Source organism: Photinus pyralis, unplaced genomic scaffold, assembly GCF_008802855.1.
Source record: "Photinus pyralis isolate 1611_PpyrPB1 unplaced genomic scaffold, Ppyr1.3 Ppyr1.4_LG9, whole genome shotgun sequence".
NCBI lineage: Eukaryota > Metazoa > Arthropoda > Insecta > Coleoptera > Lampyridae > Photinus > Photinus pyralis.
The window spans coordinates 1,315,807-1,333,438 of NW_022170878.1; the positions used below are offsets into that span (position 1 = coordinate 1,315,807).

Sequence of the window (17,632 nt, forward strand, 5' to 3'; positions counted from 1 at the left end):
TTGCGTTTCAACGGTCTTACCAGGAGAATACAATGCACAAGGATGTTTTGCCAATAGTTCCTGATCCATGAGAAGTCCTTTTTCTATGGTCAGGCAACATTGCATATTTATTTAAGCTTTTGTGCCCAGGACAATATTTTCTCTGGCTACCAGGAGCCGTCGTGCGAGATTTCCCAGCCTATCGTTGAGAATCTAGAACGGTCCCGGCATTAGGTGTCGTAACTCATTTATTTACAGTTTTTTAACAATTCGAGAATTTCCACATGTTTAAAAAGAATTATCAAAATATGGCGAAGACTATTGTAATCAAAACGGAAACACAAATTTAGCAAACATTTACACCAAAAATGAACGCTATTTCGAACAATTAAGTTAACGGTATCAAACATGTGATTCCGCATTGAAGTGAAATCAAGTCAATCTCAAAATGTTGTTCATTAGGTCGATAGACCTGACTCAACACAACTGTCACTTTCCTTCGTGATTTCCGAATGATTCAATATTGAATAAGGGGTTGTTTGAATCACCTGGAATATTCCCGTTAAGGGACGTATGACAGATTAATCTTATCCGGCCTTCTTTGGAAACCTGAATGCATTACAACAGCGATTCTCAACCTGGGGGTCGCGGTAGGTAATTCCGAATTCAACAAAATGCAAGGTGCATAAGATAGTTGTGACGGAAACGTCGTTTTGTAGTAAAGAAAACTTACATAGTCAGTTACAACCGCGGGGACTTCCGACTCCGAGACGCCTGGTAGTGATACCACACGAACTCGGCTGTTGTCGAGAACATCGCTTCAATTTGCCAATAACTTTATGCGTGTGATGAGGTTAATTTATTTAGTTTCAAAATGAGCAAGCAATCAAATCGGTTTGGATTTTTAACGAAATCTGGAAGTGCTAAAGACAATAACAACATAAATCGCTCAATGTCAACATTTAGTTTTTTTTGTTAATTATTAAATTTTTGTTAAATTTTCTTAATGAATATTGACTTTATTGGAACCACTCGAAAGCATTTTTCAGTAGCTTTCCAACGATGTGTCACAAGTATGGGGTTGTCATTTAGGATTTTTGAAGAGGGGGGCTGGGGACTTAAGGGGGTAGGGGGCTGTCACTCATAACGTCATTCTGGTTCACTCTAGATACCCCCGAAAAGGTTTTGCGCGATTTTCAATATCTTCTTTAGTTTGGAAAATATGACCGACTGCATAGTTTTAAAATTGACACCCCGTATAAGGGCATTACATAACTGTTACTGTTGTATGTATTCAACTCGCTAACAATAAATAAAAAATATTTAGTTTAGCGTGTAGTGCATTTCACTGGGTTCCTCAATGGCATTAACAATAAGATTAAGTACTAGGGGGTCGCGGTCATCAGACCCAGAAAATCGGGGGTCGCGATTACAGAAAGGTTGAGAATCGCTGCATTACAACATTCCGTCGTAGAAATCCAGAATCCGTGATATACACCCCTGAGTTGGGACAACGGAAAGCATCCTTGTGTTCCCAACCTTCAGGAGTTTACTGGAGTAAATCATTCTCTAATTTAACATTTAACAACACGCACCGTATAAATAAAACACGTGGAGGGTTACTTTATTTTAACAAACACTCCATCCAACCTTTGGCAGCGATAGTGTAAGCGTTTTCGGTGTCGCTGTAACCGGCCGCCCGATATTAGACCGCCAATGCAACACAAGTTACCTACTGTAACGACGTATACAATTTTACAATTTAGATAAAATGCTGCCGTTGCGCGGCCGAAGACTTTCGTAGAATTTTCCAGGAAAACTAGATAATTAAAAAACTTCCACAACACGCCTACTAGAATTCTGTAGTCGGTCCGTGTAGATTAGCTTCGAGGAGGTCAGGCCAATTGCATTATACGAGAGATTATACGATAAATACGAGTGCACGAACATTGAAGGTATTTATGAACGATTATTATTTTACCCAATTAGAGGAATTTATGTTGAAGCGCTGTTTTTCTCGTACTTGGTGTTAAGATTAATTGCAGTTGGACGTGGAAATTTTAGGCCTGTGCCTGAAAATTAGCAATATATTAAACGTATTGCAGTTTGCTTTGATTTTATTATACAGAGTGTTTATGAAGGTATAATTCATATTGCGTGCGTGACGGTGATGCGTTACACATTGCGTTTGATTCTTTTATAAATAAAATTGAATCTTTCCTTTCAGTGCGAAGTGTGTTTTTGGGAATGAATGTCATTTAACCATCGGACTCACAAATGAGCAATGTAATAGCTAGCTCCAAATATAAGGTCTGGGCGAATGTCAGTCTCACTCTCCTCTATAAATCCAGAATCAATTTACCCCAAAGCCGCCACCATTTATTACATAAATCCTAATCGTACTAAACTAAATCACTATGCTGTGAATGTTGACCAACAACCTTATGGTCGCGTACCATAGTGGATTCGAGTTGTCGCAGTGCATTCGTAGTTTGTACAAATTAAACCGTAGCCCTTAACGCAATGGCAGTAATTGCATTTAAACGGCATTTCCCTTCCAACCGTACAGTTTTTGGAACCAGCAGACCATGGACTACGAGAAAACGTTTGCTGAATGCACCATGGTATCGTAGACTTTGTACCTACCACCATTTTTCGGTGCATGCCAGTCACCGCCACTACAAAAACATTCATTGCAAAAACCTTCTATGTATGGAACCCCATCTTGGCACACTATAAAAACGTCCCTAGGAATCGATGTGGATATTAAGTTCAGTAGTCTTACCAAATTCACCCTCATTTTGGCCAGCTGCAATACCAAGGACAGCGATGTGGATATTAAGTTCAGTAGTCTTACCAAATTCACCCTCATTTTGGCCAGCTGCAATACCAAGGACAGCAACCGCTGAGAAGAGTACCACGAAGAGCTTCATTATTTCAGCTTGAACACTGTGCTAGATTAATGCGTTACAGGCTAGATATAACGTCGTGGCTTTATCACTACATTTTGCAATAAGATAAATGTGTTTCAGTGCTTATATTGTCACAAGCGAATAATTTATGATCATATTTCTCTTAAAAAGCCTATTTGCTAAAGCAGTATAAAATGTTTTCCCCTTGATGGCGAAGAAAGTGTTTTGAATTCAAAATTTATTTACGCCAATGAATCTTCTCATCTGTAATGGAGTAAAGTTTAGTGCAGGTGGTAATAACCTCTAATTCATCCTCTTCTGCAGTTGCATTGAACCCACAGAAATTGTCTTGCCTCATGATTCCCCTAGGTCGAAGTTCGTGTTTTTGATATATGAAGTTACAGGTCCGAAATATGTAAATAAATTCGCCAAGATTGAAGAAATTAGTTTACTGGATCTATACGGCACCAGCTTTCTTTATGCCAAGGTGGTCTTAGTTGATAATGGAGGCAACACTCATAAGAATTAGAGATTAGAAAAATTGAGGTATTGGAAAAAGTAAAGAAAGCGTTCTATTGACGCTAATCACTCCGAAGACAGGCGAAATCTCACGAAACTAACGGATTTGAACAATTTCAAGACACAAAAAGGCTTTTAAAATTGGAAGAATGCCAGAAAAAAACAACGGAAAGGATTTTAGGAACTTGATGGATCGAAGAAACCTAAAAATCGTGAGTTTTTTAATAAGAAAAAATCATAAAGGTGTCGAATCAAGATTTGGAAAGATTTAAATAAACCAACAAATGCAACGGATCGGATATGTTGGAAGAATTTGAGTTAAAGGATCGAGAACTACCGAGCCAGGTGCCAGGCGAGCTCTACTAGTTCCTCGGAAAATATCAAAAACTCAGGAGCAAACACAATTATTGATCAACTTTATAGAATGCTATCTTGACCAAATTAGAAAAAGGGTAGCAACAGAAAAAATCGAAGAACAGGGGAATGTAGAAGAAATATTGAAGAAACCCAAAGTAATTTTTAAAGAAAAAGAAAAATTAAGCAGATAATTGAAAAAATACAACAATTTAAAGAAGAAATTGAAGATGGATGAAAAATAATATTGGGCTCACCCAGTCATTATGGGGAAGTTATAGGGAGTAGGACAGCAAGCAGTAGAAATCAGCACAGAAGAATGAAACGAGTTTACATAAGAGAAGAATCAAAAGAAAAGTTATCCAAATCACATCTTATTACGGCACAAGAGTTAACCTCAAAACTTCAGAGAAACAAACAGGAGAACATGAAGAAGAAAGAGGACCAATAGCTTCAAATCGCCACTTTTGAGAAACGGTATTCGCAAAATCAAAGGAAATCAGCATTACAACATTACAAACAACAGATTAGACCGAGAAATACAGAACGAAGAAGCCCAACTTAAAGCACAACAAGAAAAAATTACCGATATTGAAAGCAACCGATCAAACAAAATTAACTAAAATGGAGGCGTTGAGAGGTCCAATGCGTTATCAGATATTATATGACAGGGTCAGATAGACATAGAAGTTAGGAGAGGGGTTAGAACGAAAATTTGCGTTAGAGACACAATTAACGTTATACAAAGGAAGAAATGAAAAAAAAATGATTGTAAAGAACTGAAGAAAATTTGGAAGGGCTTCAGAAGAATCAGTTGAACAAGAGTAGGTTGAAAAAATGATAAATAGAGAAATTTGAAAAAGAAGAAAGAGATGAAAAGGGATCATATTATTACAAATCCATTTTGAAGATGAAATACGGTATATAGCAGGGAGTGTGTATATTGTAACGGAAACGCTCCAGACATGACGTCGCCTTTGGTGCTCTGGAATTTTCTACGCGCGCGATAGTGGGATTTGTGTAGGAATATTCGAGACTGTACGCGAATGTTCTGGACTTACATTGCTTGCGTGTATAAATGGTTGCGGACCGAACATCGCGGCAGTCTACTACCGAACGAGATCGAGTACGAATGAAACATCGAGCGCGGAAATATAAATTGCGAAGTGTGTGATATAAATAATCGATATAAATTGTACAGTTTTTATAGTGTTTTAGTTTTGTTTAATAAACATTGATATAAATCGAACCCGAATTTATAAATAACGTTACAATATTCAGTTTTTTTTATCTTCTATAGGTTAGTTATTTAAAGTTTTTGCGCAACTGTCATTCTTTTAAGTAGAAGGGTTGGTGGGTTAGGTCAAGGTTCGTGCTAATTATTTTGAAAACTCCAAAGAGGCACTGTAACGAGAGCCCGATACGTCAATTCTGATTGTGTGTCGATGGTTGGTATGTTTTTAGATTTGCAATTGCATGTCTCCTTCGTGGTAGATTAAGGAGGACGGGGAATACCTTCGTCAATGGATGGAGGGTTCTCAGGAATGGATTCGATTTTCTCGGGTTTTAATAAAAATGAGTTTGGCTTTTCATTTCCAGTTGTTTTTTAAGCGCCAGATTTTCTTCCAATAGGCTTCCTTCTTCCATAACGGTGTCTGAAGGAATAGCGTCCTTAATTCCTCTGACTTTCTGGACGATTTGTGGGGAAATACTCCTCTAGTCCATTCCAAGTGAGTACTACCTTCCATTATCTTCCTTTTGAACCGTCTTTTAAAAAAAAATACCAGCATCGGTGTCGCTCTCCGCCCCTAACCTCTTGTCTATTGAACCTTTTACGCTAGTGGTTTCGATATTCCATAAGTCAGAAAAGTCTGACGGGATTCGGAGCAATAAAACGACTGTGTTAGTCATAGAGGTGGTTAATCCTCCTCCCAGCGTCCACAAAAAGATAGTGTCCGTCGCCGTCAGTCAGTCTGACTACGTTCTCAAATAATCATAACCGAGCAACCGTAATACTCACACTACTTACGGGGGCGTTATCAGTAATGTGTGTTGCCTACCTCACTAAAGCTTTCTTATGGAAAACACCAAATACAATTAGTTGTACACTGCTTACTTGATGAACCTCCACTCCACTCATGCTATGGTAAAATGGTAAAGCCCAGGGTTTTTATTGTCTACACCTACACCATAGATTACAATTAATATACAACAACAAATCTGGAAAGTACCCTATGGGGCTACCTCATCACTCGGTGTCGTTGTTGAGTGTCCTTCAACGTTACCAGGTGTCGTTGATGAGTGTACTTCAGTGTTACCAAGTGTCGTTGTTGAGTGCCCTTCAACGTTACCAGGTGTCGTTGATGAGTGTACTTCAGTGTTACCAAGTGTCGTTGTTGAGTGTCCTTCAACGTTACCAGGTGTCGTTGATGAGTGTACTTCAGTGTTACCAAGTGTCGTTGTTGAGGGTTCGCCAACGCCACCGGGTGTCGTTTCCGCTGGGTATTTGAGTTTGGCGCAAATTAATCCTAAATCCTGAACGCACTTACAAGTAATGCGTTTGTACGACGGCTCATTCCCGGCCGTACAATTTTTAACATACTGAGTCCATGGACTGCGAAAAAACGCTTAGATGAACGATATTTATTACAGGACTACGTACTTACCATCTATTTCTGCTGCATTTTAAGATACCGTTATTGCAGTGACATACATTGCAGAAATTTTTCAAGTACACGACTGCTCTATCTTGGCACACTATCAACACGTCCGTAAATATCAATAAACTTATAAGTTAGTCTTACCAAATTCACCCTCATCTTGGCCAGCCGAAATGTAAAAGGCAGCAATGGTCGAGAAGAGTACCAGGAACAGCTTCATTCTTCAGACTTGATGATATGGTTGCATGTATTCATGCTCGGTATTTATATCCCACAGATCTGTGACGTGATTTGATAGTCAGATTAAGGTGACGACCAAACTGAGTCAATAAAAAGTACATTATCATACAATGTTTTTCAAAGCGCTGTTTGATGAGGCACTGATAATATTTGCTCCATGATGGCAAACTACGGTGGAAAATTTTGACGTATAGTTGAGGACGCATAGGATTAGGTTTGGATAGAATTAATAACAAAATGATATTGGGAAATGTGTGTGACGTATATCCCACTTTGGGTAAATCATCGAAGAATGCCTCTAAGTAGCAGAGCGTTATACGGGGTGATTGTTTTATCTGGAACCCTGGATTTGCCTCAAATGTTGGCTATTTAAGCCAACTCGATGTCGAGGAATGGAATTTTATGCACTAATTTAATTGGGGATAAAGATTCCTAACATTTGTACTGCTTTCTTCATTCTTTCTTTCACATCTACTTGGTTCGCGTATACTTCATATCTTCTTGGAGCTTTCTTCGTTACTCATTTACATGAGCTGTTCACCGTGTGTTGTTTGCACTTCCTGCAGTAACGTCTCTTTCACGTATTTTTTATGTTTCTTTTTATCCCCCTCCTTAAAAACTCTTCCTCCACGCTGTTTTCGTATGTTCTTCTAATCTATTTCTTTTACTCCCTATTTGGTCTACCATTCACGATTCTAGCACGCTTGATTTTGGCCCGCCCGTCCCTTAAGATTCCTTCCATTCTTTCTTCACGCTTCTTCCTTTCAGACCTTGTTCCTTTACATATCTCCTGATTATGCCTGATTTTTCGACCCTGTATCAAAATGTTCTCCGGTTTTCTCTTTCAGTTTCCTTTTCTTCGCCGGTTTTTCACGTGTCCATCACTTGTGGCCAATTTTCTCTCTCAGTCACAGAGTCGAGGTTTCTCATTTTTCTATATGCTTTCCCTTTTTATTTTGTAACTTAAAAAATTTTTTTTGTTTTTGATTTCCTTAATTCTTTAACATGGTTTCTGTCTTTATCTTTCTTTCTTTCAATGTTTTTGTACGTCCCTGTTGCTCATTCACCTCTTATTTCTTTCTTTTTCTATCGCAGTACTGTATCCCGTATATTCCTTTTCCCACCCTTGTCTGCGTCTCTTTCTCTCTTTTTTAAGTATTGTCATGTTGTTGAATTTCCATTAATTTTTCCCTTCCCAGATGTGTCTGTATTCTTCTCTTCCCGTTCGTACAGCGTTCTTCTGTATTCCTCTCTTTGTCCAATACAGCTCGTGCTTGTCCTTACGATTTTCCGAATTTTTTTTTTTTTTTCATATAACAGAAACTATTTCCTAGGAATAGAACGATTGTGTGTCTGTCTTTTACGATTCCTACGCGCGTGATAGCTAAGTTTGTCCCAATGGACGTCCTTAGTTGTTTTTGAATTTATGTCAGCTCGAACGGTTTCGTCCTCTTGAGCCGCCTAAGGGTAAAACGAGACATCATGAGCCTGGACGCCTCTTCATTGATGTGTTGTTTTATTCTATTTGCATGTGAGACAGCATGTCTCTTAATGATGTCGCTAACCATCTCCACTCCGAGGTCACGGTGCAGGTCGGTTGCTCGAACGTACTTAGGTGCATTGGCTATATTGCGCAGCACTTTATTCTGAAACGTTTGGATTTTATCGATGTGGTTCTTTTTAGCACAGCCCCATATCTGGATCCCATATGTCCACACTGGTCGTATTACCTGTTTATACAGTAATACCTTATTGTACGTTGAGAGCTCGGAGTATCTTCCCAGGAGCCAGTACATTTTTTGGAGTTTCATGTTCAGTTCCACGACTTTCTTTTTGACATGTTCCCGAATTTTTTAAATATCTAATATCTTTTGATATTCCACATTGTTTATTCCCAGAATAACAACAAGTTCTACACTTTCTAAGTGAGCGATATATCTATAACTCCCAAAACTTGTTGATACCCTTCACACCGCACTATTTTAGATTTTTTTTTTCCAGTGAGGGAGTACCAATGAATCCTACCAAGGGGTGCGAAGAGAATAAGTCCGTAGTAATCGAAGAATCAAAGGCGTTTTAGGGCTTTTTGATCTGTTACACTCATACTGGCACTCGATCATTCATAAAAAAAGGACAAACTTGTTCACGCGATAAATTCCCGTGGGCCGACCTCTTCGGGAATGTTAGAATAACTTTAAAAATAAAATAAAATAAATAAAACAATGCAAAAAATTTGAAATGACACATCTATCGATGAGCCAAAATTTTGCCCAGTCGACAGTCGATTATCTCCTTTGAAAGGGTAACAGCAGCTTGGAAAATGGGGTGGTGGAACGCTTTGTACAATAATATTGGGCCTTTTGCTTGGTCAGGTAAAATTTTTTTAATCGTTCCAAGTGAATCTCGAAAAATTAGCAAAGTTACGCAGTACGGTTAGGTCCTAAATTACCCTTATAACTTAGTGTTTTGACAGAAAACAAAAGCAGGAATTAATTGTCTAAACTTTTTACCAGTTGCCCTTTGGTGTAGGTGAAATTACACCCCGTATACGCAAGAGCAGTGTACAGTTTTTATTGGCGTAACTTGTCACTTCAAATATAGCGCAATGAATTGTTTTGTATCTTCGACCTTAACGCTTTCGTGGTAACAATTTATTTAAATCGAGAGCATGCTAATCCAGTAATACTACGAAACGAATTTGTTCGGTTACGCTTTAAGAGGTAACACTTCACCAGTCACGGCTGAAAGTACATCCGCCGTTCATTAGCGTTCATTACACGACGAAATTTTCTTGTTTCATAGAAAATGAATGCGCTTACAGTACGTAGATTTGCCTCGAAGTTGGTTAAGAATCCCATTCTCCCACCCAATTTTTACTTATGTACTCGCCGAGCTCATAAAAAGGTTTTTAATTAGTAACCGTGGTATCCAGCGATGGCTGAGGGCTAAATCTACCAGTTTTTGGACTACCGCCAAATAACGAAACATAATTCGAGTTGCTATTTCTCTGTGCCCAGTAGGTTTGCAACTCTTATTGTATGGTTAATCTTAGTGCACTCGATTAGCGTCAATAAGACCTGTACAAAATGATTCCTCTGTTTAATGTCACATTTTTGTAATTGGACTTTGCTTTGGGAACAGCTAACGCGAATTGTATTAAATCTCGTCGAAAGAATTAATCGCATTTTACACAAAGGCAGTTAATTAATTGAGCGCTTCGTAAAATTAATTAACTCAATCCGTCGAAACTTAAAAAAAAACGAAAAGCGATTTGTTAGAGGTTTTTCCTGTTTCGTCGTACACTGATGTTGTTTAATGTGCAGAAAACAGTACAATAGACTTCACGAGTTACACATAAAGTGCATTTATAACAGTGGAGATAGTATACCCGTAGGTGCATTAAGAACGACAACAAGAAGCTTGATTTATGTACGTGTTTAAAATTATGGCGGAGTCAAGTAGGTTACGGGGCGGTTGTCGAGTTTATATCGCGAAACTAATTTTTCTAGCAAATAATTACTCAATTATTGACGAAAACGTACGACTTTTTGTACGTTTTTGCTTGTATATGATTTTTTTTTGCATATAGCATATATCAATATCAGCGTTACTAAGACTGAATGCGCTCCTAGTGTGTTTGGAGTAGTTGGTCCCATTAGTATTGAGAAAATGTTTACTTTTGTTTCTTTTGTTGAAATTAAAGGTCTGATTTTTGCAAAAAGAGGGTGATTTCGGAAGTGGACAATTTCTAGAACCATCACGCTTGTTTAAATTATTTATCTAAGCGTCTTTACGCGAATGGGCCTGTGGATGTATCTTCTTTATGTAAAACTATTTTCATACAATTCCTCTTTGTTAATAAGTTTCTTTTTAGGTGTTCTAATTTAATTACCTATTTTATCGCAATCCGAAACCCATTTATTAATAGGGTGGTTTGAATTAATTGGAATTTAGTTATTTTGATGTAGTTTTTGGATAGGTACATTTTTCTTTGGCGTGATCGTATTAAGAAAGTACCGTGTTCTAGATCAAATGCAAACACTCGCCAACGAATTGATGAGTGCTATCTGTCGATTAGCTGGGGCTGATCTATTACACTATACCTGTTGGTAATCGCTTTTATCGTTACTTTATCTTGCCGTTTACCTTGGTTACGAATTATTGCTCTACAATTAAAATTTTGAATATAAAAGTTGCAGATGTATCATGTTTTTTTTGTCGTTACTGTTAACGCAAGGGATAATAAATAAATTAAATAAATATTTCAGTTAAGGAATTTGTTGATCCTTGTATCTGCAGTCGAGGTTAGATTTAAAAGCCACCTAGTTAAGTGTATCCTTGCGCAGAATTGATAATTTACTTACTGTTTTATGAATTTAATATCCTCTGTTTGTATGTAGATTCTTTGCCAAGACAAAGATGTCCGAGGAAAGCTTGTATTCCTATTTTATTTTTAGTATATATTGTTATTTACTTTTTGGCGTGACTTGTGCACGCCTGGCACTCAAAAGCTTTGTCAAACCTCGGTGATTGTTTCCTGGACTCGTTTCCCCCGGATAGCCGTGGCCAATTCCCTTTTCCTTTTCGAGGTTCGCTGCAATAGGTTGACGTTTTCAAGGCATCGTTATTCAGGGTGACTACCGGTGGTTTCCACATGGACAGCAACGGATCGTTCCACGCTCGATGTTTTCAGAAATGTGTATTGTCATTGAATATCGATGAGTTGGATATTCAATGGTATTGTGTAGTACGTTTTAGAGATCTATTATTTTAGAGATTTATTATTTTAATTGGTCACCACTTTTACCAAAGACAAACATATCGCATATTGTTTTATTTTATTCATAAGGGGACCCGACTAGACGCCATTTACGCACACCAAAGACCCATTGTGCCAACACCCTTTCCTTCGCAACAATCCGCAATGGCAAAGAACCCGTTCCTCTGAATAGAGGATAGGACTCTGTTGAGTCTAACTTGCTTCACCCTCCCCGGTTTCAGATAACAGTTGTCAAAAAGCTGATGCATGTCTCTGATCAAAGCGGGCGTCACAGTGACAAGCAGACAACCTGGTAGTTTCATCTACCTCGCCACAGAAAATATCACTAATCTAGAAGCTTAGAAAACCGAACGGAACCTCTGTCTGCTTACTGGACCGTCAGCTGTGCCGCCTGACTGTCGCTTATTACGGTAACTCCTTCGGAGGTTCCTCTGTGCACAGGTCATGATGGCTAACATCTCTACCTGAAACACGTTGCTATGTTGACCAAGGGAGAAGCTGATGCGAGGAGTGGAGCGAACCTGATGGTTACCTCCCTCCGCGACAATCTAAACCATAACTTGTTAAAAGGTTTATAAATCCCTGAGAATGCCAAATGAATTCCATGAATTCCAAAAGAATTCCATGAATTCCACAAGAATTCCACCAGAAATCCACAAGAATTTCATGAATTCCACAAAAACTCCATGAATTCCATAAGAATTCCAAATGAATTCCATAAGAATTCTATAAGAATGCCATAAAAATTCCATAAAAATTCCATAAGAATTCCTAGAGGTTTTACACCAGACTGCCACAGTGGCTTGTCCCTCGTTTTCTCCCAGATCCGCCCGTGCTCAGTGCTGCCTTGATCCTTCCGCTCGCCCCAATTCGTTTAGCTTTATGGGAAGCCTTACGATCCTCTGCCTTCACAGCTAACTGTGGCGGCTCTAGGTCCAAAAGTGCCTACACGGTGAGAAACAGTTAACGTCATCGGCTATTCGTAAATGGGACAACCCCGATCTTTTCCAGGTTTACGGCCATGGAAATTATATGAAATGGATTTTAGAAAAAAACCATGATAGGGTGATGTCCATGGTAATGTCAGCATGTTTTGACGTAGAAAATTGCGGAATCCTGCCATTTCGTCAACCGACTGTGCGACTTAGTGGTAGAGCGTTGGGCTACATGGGCACCTCTAAAAGGCATTATGCGAGTCACTCTGTCATTGGGCGAAAGATGACAGGTGACAGGTAACAGGTGATAGGTGACAGGTGGCAGATGACAGATGACAGATGACAGCTGACAGATTTCAGATGACAGATGACAGATGGTAGATGGCAGTTGACAGATGACATTATGCCATATGACGGATGACGGATGACGAATGACGGATAACGAATGACAGATGACAGATGACAGCTGAAAGATGATAGATGGACCCTGGTGTACGGAAGCTATGCAACTTGTGAATACTTTAGAAATTGAAAAATTCAGAAACTTAATCTGGCCATTCAGCGCGGCAATGATTTAGTGGTAGAGCATTGGGCTACATAGCAGGGGCATCTCTAAAAGGCATTATGCGGGTCACTCTGTCATTGAGCGAAAGATGACAGGCGACAGGTGACAGGTAACAGGCGATAGGTGACAGATGACAGGTGACAGATGACAGATGACGGATGACGAATGACAGATGAAAGATGATATGCAGAAATTAAAAAATTCAGAAACTGAATTCAGCGCGACAATGATTATGAAATAAATAATAAATAATAAATAATAAATAATAAATAATAAATAATAAATAATAAATAATAAATAATAAATAATAAATAATAAATAATAAATAGTAAATAATAAATAAATAATAAATAATAAATAATAAATAATAAATAATAAATAATAAATAATAAATAATAAATAATAAATAATAAATAATAAATAATAAATAGTAAATAATAAATAAATGCAGCCATAATGCACTCCAGTGACACGCAGTCGTCGCCACGGTCGCTAACTAGGGAGGTTGATCCATGGCGACGATCTTTAAAGTCATTCAGGTGTGAGAATCTCCCAATCCAAAACGCTCCCAAGGGTGCATTCACCGCAGGGGGGCCTTATCTCTTACAGCAAAATTGCATACAAACCTAGTTATTGGTTCTGATCATAACGCGCACTTTGGCGCTGATCGTTCAACCCACAGTGACCTACTGCTCTTTGGTGTGCTACATCGCAGCATCATAGATTGCAGGCCTGCAGATCGTGCAGAACATCTCAAAAATACGAAACGTTAAATGGACTTTTAATTATTTGAGTGAGTTGAAAAACGTTTCAAAATAAGAACCTGAAACGAACGCAGGTGATACTGCATTGGAAACTCATGTTCGATTTAAATCTAACCTCCACTTGAACTGGTAAAACGATGTTGATGAACTGGTGCAAGGTCAAAAGATCATCGCCGAAATGATCTTTGCGCGGCGTCTTGCCCCGCTGTTTACGACAATAATTTTAGTTTCATCTAAATTGTTCACGAAAATGCGCTGCCTCAAGCTTGTCGTTTTATTTGTCGTTTTCCTGGGCGTCGAGTCCAAATTTAGTAAGTATCCCGCCTCGTGACGTTCTTATTCCTTGTTCGATTTGTAGAATGCGAGCAGGGCGTCTATTATTTGGAGAACGACTGCAACACCTGCTTTTGCGATCCGTACGGCGATCTGGGTTGCTCCAGCTATCCATGGTGAGTATCTATCGCTTTGGAAATTGGTGTCTGAGGGGGCGGGTGCTTGCAGCTTTTCGAGGGAGTTTGAGCAACTCCTAAACTGTAAAGATGGGACTGTAACGAAAAGAGGGTGTAACATTTGTGAGTGCGTTGGAGGTCGAGGAACTATTTGTACGAATAAGACATGTCGCAAATAAAATGGAACTTAATTACTGTTCTTTTTTTTATTCCTTTTGCCATTCTTCGAACTTCGGTGTATTGCCTGCCCCCTGTTCGAACCCAGAAATCAATTTTTCCCAAATCGATGATTCGATATTTCCTCCACACGTGCGTAATTGAGGAAAAACGATGAGTTACAGATCAAGAAAGTTCCCATAATCTGAAGAATCCCAATCGTCCGCATTGTTTCAAGTTCCAGACGAGTAGACTTTAAATCCTAAAGGCTTTGAACCTCGCTTTGAACAGTATGACGAATTCGAAAAATGTGTTATACTGGAAGGATTTCAGGAAGTAAGAATCAAAGGAGTTTTGAAGGATCCGAAAAACTCCAAGGATTCAAATAGTGCTGACGGATCTGCAAAATTGATAAAAAAATGTATAAGAGCTACAGGAAACGGAATAATTGCAAAAGTCTCATTGGACTGAGTGATCTAGGGAAACTACATAATTGGAAAAAAAAGTATTCCGAAAATATTGAAACTCCCGAATATCATAGATATAAAGATGATATGAAGAATTGGATGCATCATAAGTCGATGATGGTAGATGTTTTCAATGCGCCAAACGTGATCAATAATTTCAATAATTCTCCTGATCAGACTGCCATCGTTTAGCATTAAAATGTATGGGTTTTTTGACATTAAAAAACATATTACGTGACAGCTGAAAGTAATTGCGTTCATAGTTTCCTACAAATTTTAAATCCGGTCATGCGATAAGAAGTTCGTTATCGCTTCGTAAAAGCTAATTAATTTGGAGATAAGCAGGTGTTAGATCATCGAAGACGCATATTAAAAATAGACGACAAGGAGAGCTGGCCTTCTTTTCTAGTGGATATGATCTTCTAACGTTAAAAAAATGATAAAGAAGAATCTAAGTTACAAGACGAGAAGGGTCGTGAAATAGGCATGGCAGAAGAAAAACAGGACTTTTTGGGTTAGCATTTTTTTTGTGAACGACAGTCAGTCTTGTTTGTAAAGTTCTGGTACAAGAAAATCTATATTGAGCTCTAAGAGTTTTTAATACGTCCTTCTAAAAGTGAATTTTAGAGTTCAAGTCAAGTTTCGCGCAGTAATCGCGAAGTGCGGCCTTTCTATGACGTTTTTAAAGTTCCCGACCAAGTGAAGTTATCCACCACCAAAAATCACCTTCACATTTGTATTTACAACAAAGCCAGTTTTAGTGGGAAACCTCCTGTGAGCAATACAAACTGTCATCGAGTGTGAGAACAAAAAATTACAATTGCCCCCCCCCCCCAAACGAAGGTGGAGCTCCTAACCCCACGGGGGAGACGAAGAGTGGCCATGGACATACCAGGACAGACAATAGTGGCGAAAAGCACTTAAATACAACCCCCCATCAACCTTACAAATTAAGAAAAACCGAGTCAGCTTTGAGTAACAAAGGATACCGTTAGATTTGTTAGTATTACCCAACCAATTTATTTAGAAGTTTCAAAAATGACCTAACTTGCAGATATTTGATTGATAGGTAAGAAAAAAGATAAATTGTGTGCAATATCGCCCTGTTAGTATTTTTTGTTTATATTGTAGCGAATTTTCTAGAGCGACATAGAGGCGCCATCAGATCACCATCAAGGTGACAAGCAATGAACGCGGCTGTGGTGCAGCCTTTCAGGGAAATATGTTGTGTTTAGTAACGTATACCGTTATTAACGCATTTTGAACTTGAGATCTGAGAATGATCCAAGTTCATTGGATTCGGTTTCGAGTTTTGTTTATCAGAAACAGCTCGGTTAAACAAAACAAACATTAAAATCAAATCGGCTCTGTTCAGTAGGAATAATTCCCTTTAACAGAATCAGACCTGTTTTTGCCGACAAACAGAACGATTGAAGGACAAAATCAGTATAGTATATTTATTATGGTTATTGGAGAACTCTCTATAATTCCTTGTTTGCTATATAAGCAAAATGAATTGATTTGATAAAAGTTTCAACATCAATGCCGAAGTGATAAAGATTTAAGTTAAATTCGCTCGTCCACTATGGGTGTTCTTACAATGCGAAGTTTGAACCAATCGATTTATTTTATTATCTAACAAATCTAGTTCTAGGGAGTTTCAAAATGGGAAAATAATACATGTAATACCAGAACGGCTTCAAATTCCCACTGGTCGATCTCTTTAAGAACGTACAAATAAAAAATTTTTTTACTCAGTTTTTTTTTTTACTGGAATCAAATACAGGGTGTTTTTTTGGGAGCTTTAGTTAAAAGTTTCTGGAAAAGTAAAATAGGTAGGTTTTTGAAAATTTGTACTTAGGGGTTACTCTGAAGGCCGAATCGATGTAAAATATTTTCAAAATGGCCGCACTTCCGGAAACACCGGAAGTAGATAGTAACTTCGTTATTTTAAATGGCAACCCCTATTTTTTATTGCATTTTTGGATTCTACGTGAAATTTCAGTTCTTTTGATACCCATATGTCGATATCTGCCATTTATGGTTTTTAAGTTATTTTGACTTTAAGAAAAAAAATGGCGGATGCAGATGGTACCTTGATAATTGATTACTTGAAAAAGGTTATAGTCATGGCAACCCATTTTTATCAGTGCATAGAGAATGAATAGGGCTTTCTTTTACTGTACTTAAAACAAAGTTAAGTTGCGTACAACCGCACCTATGGAGATCCAAATTTAAGAAACTTCAAAGTCTATAAACTCAGTTTTTTAAATGGAATGACCATGTTCTTAATATTGCATGAGATAGAGAATCGAAATTGGCATATTTTGATATTACATGTTCCTATAGCTATCTTTAACAGTTTCTGATTTATTCCCATTTCATTGAATTGATCTCGGAATTGATGCCATTTTTTTCGCATTTTCTTTTTAGTAGTTGGCCATGATTTTATAACAATCGAATTTTAAACAAATCAAGGAATGGATTCTTTAATACCATTGATTCTAGTTCTAGTCTAAATAATTCATTAATAAATAACTCATTTATTAAGGATATAGGACGGAAAATTTTTGAAAAATCTAAACAGAGTCGTTCAACTGAATTTCTTAAACAACGTATAAGTCTGGAAATTAAGAGAGGTAATGCGATATCTGTTCTAGCAACAATTCCATACCAAAAATGTTTCAACGAAGTTTTTTATATTTTGCATTGAATTTAATATGTTAATCTTGCATTTGCAATTCAATTCATTTTCTTAAATATTCTCTTGTAGAGCTTTGTATCACTTATGCTTCAACGGTTTGTAGTGCATTAGGGGTACAAAATTTCCAAAATTCATACAATTTCGTTCC

At 38.0% G+C, this 17,632-nt stretch overlaps 2 protein-coding genes and 1 long non-coding RNA gene across 3 annotated transcripts; 1 reads left to right on the forward strand and 2 right to left on the reverse strand.

Annotated features, from left to right (window-relative positions):
- Positions 1–2,321: 2,321 nt before the first annotated feature.
- LOC116180289 lies at positions 2,322–2,946 on the reverse strand. The gene is made up of 3 exons (XR_004147104.1): positions 2,837–2,946; positions 2,626–2,712; positions 2,322–2,572 (listed from the first exon to the last, which is right to left on the reverse strand). It is a non-coding gene; the product is annotated as an uncharacterized LOC116180289 (long non-coding RNA).
- Positions 2,947–5,911: 2,965 nt separating this feature from the next.
- LOC116181236 lies at positions 5,912–6,728 on the reverse strand. Its single transcript, XM_031501536.1, has 3 exons — positions 6,569–6,728; positions 6,431–6,521; positions 5,912–6,378 (listed from the first exon to the last, which is right to left on the reverse strand). Exons 1-3 carry the CDS (start codon positions 6,642–6,644, stop codon positions 5,997–5,999), a joined length of 549 nt encoding a protein of 182 aa, XP_031357396.1. The 5' UTR covers positions 6,645–6,728; the 3' UTR covers positions 5,912–5,996.
- Positions 6,729–13,639: 6,911 nt separating this feature from the next.
- On the forward strand, positions 13,640–14,353 carry LOC116181134 (protease inhibitors-like). The gene is made up of 3 exons (XM_031501410.1): positions 13,640–14,019; positions 14,067–14,157; positions 14,210–14,353. Exons 1-3 carry the CDS (start codon positions 13,887–13,889, stop codon positions 14,334–14,336), a joined length of 351 nt encoding a protein of 116 aa, XP_031357270.1. The 5' UTR covers positions 13,640–13,886; the 3' UTR covers positions 14,337–14,353.
- The last annotated feature ends 3,279 nt before the right edge of the window (positions 14,354–17,632 follow it).

Bases quoted from the DNA above. Each gene is read 5' to 3' on its own strand.
- LOC116181236 (XM_031501536.1), bottom strand. From the start codon at position 6,644: ATGAAGCTGTTCCTGGTACTCTTCTCGACCATTGCTGCCTTTTACATT. The intron at 6,522-6,568 runs GTAAGACTAACT...ACGTGTTGATAG, and splicing joins CCAAGATGAGGGTGAATTTG to TGTGCCAAGATAGAGCAGTC. The intron at 6,379-6,430 runs GTAAGTACGTAG...GTTTTTTCGCAG, and splicing joins AAATGCAGCAGAAATAGATG to TCCATGGACTCAGTATGTTA.
- LOC116181134 (XM_031501410.1), top strand. From the start codon at position 13,887: ATGATCTTTGCGCGGCGTCTTGCCCCGCTGTTTACGACAATAATTTTA. The intron at 14,020-14,066 runs GTAAGTATCCCG...TTCGATTTGTAG, and splicing joins GGGCGTCGAGTCCAAATTTA to AATGCGAGCAGGGCGTCTAT. The intron at 14,158-14,209 runs GTGAGTATCTAT...GGGTGCTTGCAG, and splicing joins GGTTGCTCCAGCTATCCATG to CTTTTCGAGGGAGTTTGAGC.